Below are 3,975 nucleotides of genomic sequence, written 5' to 3' on the forward strand. Positions count from 1 at the left end.
AAGATTTGAATTATGGTTGCTGAGCGGACAAACAAAAGTCACCTCAAAGACACCAGCCTTCCCACTGAGCAAAGGTACGTCCAAACGACGTCATTTCAACGTCTTTTTCGGACGTTGAAATGACGTCCCCTGAAGAGCCAGAATGAAAGTTTTTATGACGTCTTTTTTCGACGTCTTTTGGACGTCCAATATTGACGTCTTTAAGAGGTTAAAATTTAGTTCAGATGTGGTCATTGTTGGACGTATTTTCAACGTCTTATAAAGTCAACTGCAGTCTCATTTAGACGTCATTTATACTGTTTCTGGACAAAATAAACACTCTTAGGCTGCATTCAATTCAAACTCATGTTTTTTAACGGAGAAGCAGCTATGATTTAAATAGGCTATATAGCCTACGTGAGGTCTACTAAGAAGACAGGCTTTTTTTTTTCCTTAAATGACTGGCAGTCCATCTTCTGTGTATGTTTACAAAGTTCACGTGCACAAGATGCCATAATCTCACACGCAGTCGCCTCTTGCAGCGCACTATTCTCAGGCAGAGATGAATATTATTGGTAGCGGGTCGCGTGAAAGAGGTGTAAATGAAAACTGTTTAGAAGACAGTGCGCGTGCTCCTCCTTTTGAGGAAGATTGTCATGTGACAACACAGGGCTCTTGAGGAGACACAGAAAAAGGGGGACAGACGCTCACAGACTTTAGCACACACAGAGAAGTCCGGGTGAGACCATGAGAGAAGACTTTGAGATTTGGATTCTGTGCTGAAGTTACATGGACAGCAATTCACAAACTCCTAAAACAAACGAATGAAACGCACTGCATAGGCCTAACTTGCTGAAAACTTTTTACAAGTATGGATATTAAGTGAGTGTCAACGGAAGCACCTGCATTATTAAGATGTCTGACTTTTCACTTCGGATCAGTGTAAGACTTTCAACATACTCGGAGCTTTTTGAAGATATTCATCACTGAACTCAAGGTAATTCACTCGGGAAAATGCCTCGTCCTGGAAGAAACACGTACAGCGATCAGAAGCCGCCGTATTCGTATATTTCGCTCACCGCTATGGCCATTCAGAGTTGCCCGGAGAAGATGCTCCCGCTCAGCGAAATTTACAAGTTCATCATGGACAGGTTTCCTTATTATCGGGAAAACACACAGCGCTGGCAGAACTCTCTTCGCCACAACCTTTCCTTCAACGACTGCTTCATCAAGATCCCGCGGAGACCGGAACAGCCGGGCAAAGGCAGCTTCTGGGCTCTCCATCCCAACTGCGGAGACATGTTTGAAAACGGGAGCTTCTTGAGGCGCCGCAAGAGATTCAAAGTGATGATCACCTCCGAGCACCTGCAAAAACCCTCAGACGCGGCGCATTACCTCCAGCAACAAGCGAGACTCAGAATGACTGCTTTAGGGACACATCTACCTCAGATGACCAGCTACAACTTAAGTGTGTCTCAACCCTCCACTTTCAAACACCCCTTTGCCATTGAAAACATCATTGCCAGAGATTACAAAATGCCAGGAAGCCTTGCTTTCTCCACCATGCAGTCCATGTCTACGGGTTATCAGATACACAATCAGTTGACCACGGCATGGCCCCACATGTATAGCGGTAATATGATAGATGCTGAGTATACTGCCTATGGAGTACCACTCAAATCCCTGAGTCATGGCGCGCAAAGTTTACCGGCGATCCCTGTGCCAATCAAACCCGCTCCAGCTTCGGTCGCGTCCATCCCGGCGTTGCATGCGCACCTTCCAGCGTTCCTCTGCGGCTCTCCACAGTCCCTCAGCCCGACGTCTCCCACCCAGAGCAGCCCCGCCACACCGAGCCCGACCTCGCTGCTCCATTCGGTCGCCGTGCACTGTCAAGAGGTCACTTAAAACTTTAAGAAGGACTTCAAACTTTCCTTACACATCCACCCTGATTTACTGGCACCGACCATAAGGCAAGACAAAAAAAAGTTGACAGTATACAAACCATCTTATCCGAAACCATGTGAAATGATAGAAAGTGACTATTTCAAATTACAGTGGAATTAAATATTCTGTTTGCTTATAGTTCAATTTGTCTATGACATATTTGTCATGAATTTAGGCTACCTCATATTATCAAAGGTCAAGAGTCCTATTGAAAAATGCACAACGGACTATGAAAATGTGAGAACAGGCGTAAGGAGTTTTGGACAGTAACGTTCATTAAGCAGAATTACAATACGACCATTCTCCATGTAGATAATTTTACTTGTAACTTAAAATGATTTTGGTCTATTTTTAAACCATTAAGTCTCATAGACATTAAGTACTAAAGAAACAGAAAAAGACTGAGAATCGCATGTATACGCACAGATGCTGCAGCGTTTCCGTGTGTGGCAGTGGAGAAATATAAAAATGGAAATTTGCACTTTTGGTGTGACGTTACAAATATCGAAAGATGTTGTTCTGTGAACAATGCTCAGCCTAATTTATCCGCTTCGTTGAAATAGTCAAAGCTGTTTTATATAAGTTTTCTGTATAATGTTGACATGCTCTGATGTAGCCTAGCATGCTGCTTTTCCACGTATACCTGAAATAAATGATAAACTTTGTCATCAAACCTCATTAAAATATCCTGAGACTTGTCATTTTAATTTGTATAAAAGAGTTGCTCAATATTGTATTATTAATATTACAGTTGAAAAGATTTGTTTCAATGCACGGTAAAAAAAAAAAAAAAAAAAAAATCAGCCATAGACCTAATAATAATGAACAACATAGTCTATTAATAGCCTAATTACATGTTGTAAATTGCTTTTGTAAATTGAAAGGAACAGACAAACAATCCAGAGCTCAAAATGCAGTTGTTGGGCCAATGGTTAATGGTGAAAGCAAGAACTTTGCTTTAATGTTTTGTATTGCACAAATTTAGTAAAATCGGCGGCGAATTTATGAAATTAAAAAAGCATGCCTGCATAACTTAATTAAAATCAATGAATCCGAATCGAGATTGATTCATATTCATAGTAAGTGACGTGCAATATGAACAAACCTGCTTTTGCATATTTGCTACCTGGTCTCATGGCCAGGTTGCATATTTTGCTTATTTCCTCAATCGGTGATTAGTCGCATGGCCCTTTTGAATTCTTTTCCTCCACAGTGGTTCCTCCTGACTTGTGTCTTAATAGAATAAATCTACAATACATAGTGTAGAGCTAGTGGCCCCCCAAAAGTATTTTAACAGTTTTTGTACCAACAAAAACAAATAATAATGTAATAAAAAATTTGAATTGAATAAAAAAAATGTATATGTCATTGGCATTTAAGAAAATATCAGTGGCATTTAAGAAGTGCCATAAGAAAAATACCACAAGAACACTTTTGGGGAAAAAGACAAAAAAAACATTTCACAAAATAGATACAAATTAAAACAAAGTATTTGTACACTTTCTGGTTTGCTAAACTTTACTGGAACATGCCTATATATAGTTGATGTGATGAAATACCTGTGATTACTCACATCTTAAGGAGAACTGACTTCACACATCAATGAAAAATACATGACCAGTTGGCTAACGACAAAATAATCATAATAAAACAAAACAGCTTATTTAACTTGAGTTAGTTCTGAGATTAATTTTTTTGTTTACATTTCTAAGTGTGGCTCAAGTTTCCAAATATTTTGAGCCCACATAAATTAAATTAATCTATGATCTATGAACTGTAGGCTATGAACCAAGAAATGTCAAGAGATCTTCACTTACTTGTGCCTTTTTAACTTTAACTTAAACACGTTTTGTCCATCAAAATAAAAAGCTGCTATTTTTCTATACATTTATTTTAATGATATAAATTACTCGATTAACTTTATATTGATATGGGGAACTGAAAATTTTAATTCTTCAAATGACAGTCTTTCTGCTGCATTTCAATAAGCCATCAACTTCTACTGTCCATACATATATGTGAAATAACAGAAAAACACATCAGGCAATTCAA

General features: G+C 38.9%; 1 protein-coding gene across 1 annotated transcript; it reads left to right on the plus strand.

Moving 5' to 3' along the window:
- The first annotated feature begins 993 nt into the window (after nucleotides 1-993).
- Nucleotides 994-1,884, plus strand: LOC107674454 (forkhead box protein B1-like). Its single transcript, XM_016468429.1, has one exon. The coding sequence runs from the start codon at nucleotides 994-996 to the stop codon at nucleotides 1,882-1,884; it is 891 nt and encodes a 296-aa protein (XP_016323915.1).
- The last annotated feature ends 2,091 nt before the right edge of the window (nucleotides 1,885-3,975 follow it).

Source organism: Sinocyclocheilus anshuiensis, unplaced genomic scaffold (genome assembly GCF_001515605.1).
Source record: "Sinocyclocheilus anshuiensis isolate Anshui unplaced genomic scaffold, SAMN03320099.WGS_v1.1 scaffold1037, whole genome shotgun sequence".
In the NCBI taxonomy this organism is placed as follows: domain Eukaryota; kingdom Metazoa; phylum Chordata; class Actinopteri; order Cypriniformes; family Cyprinidae; genus Sinocyclocheilus; species Sinocyclocheilus anshuiensis.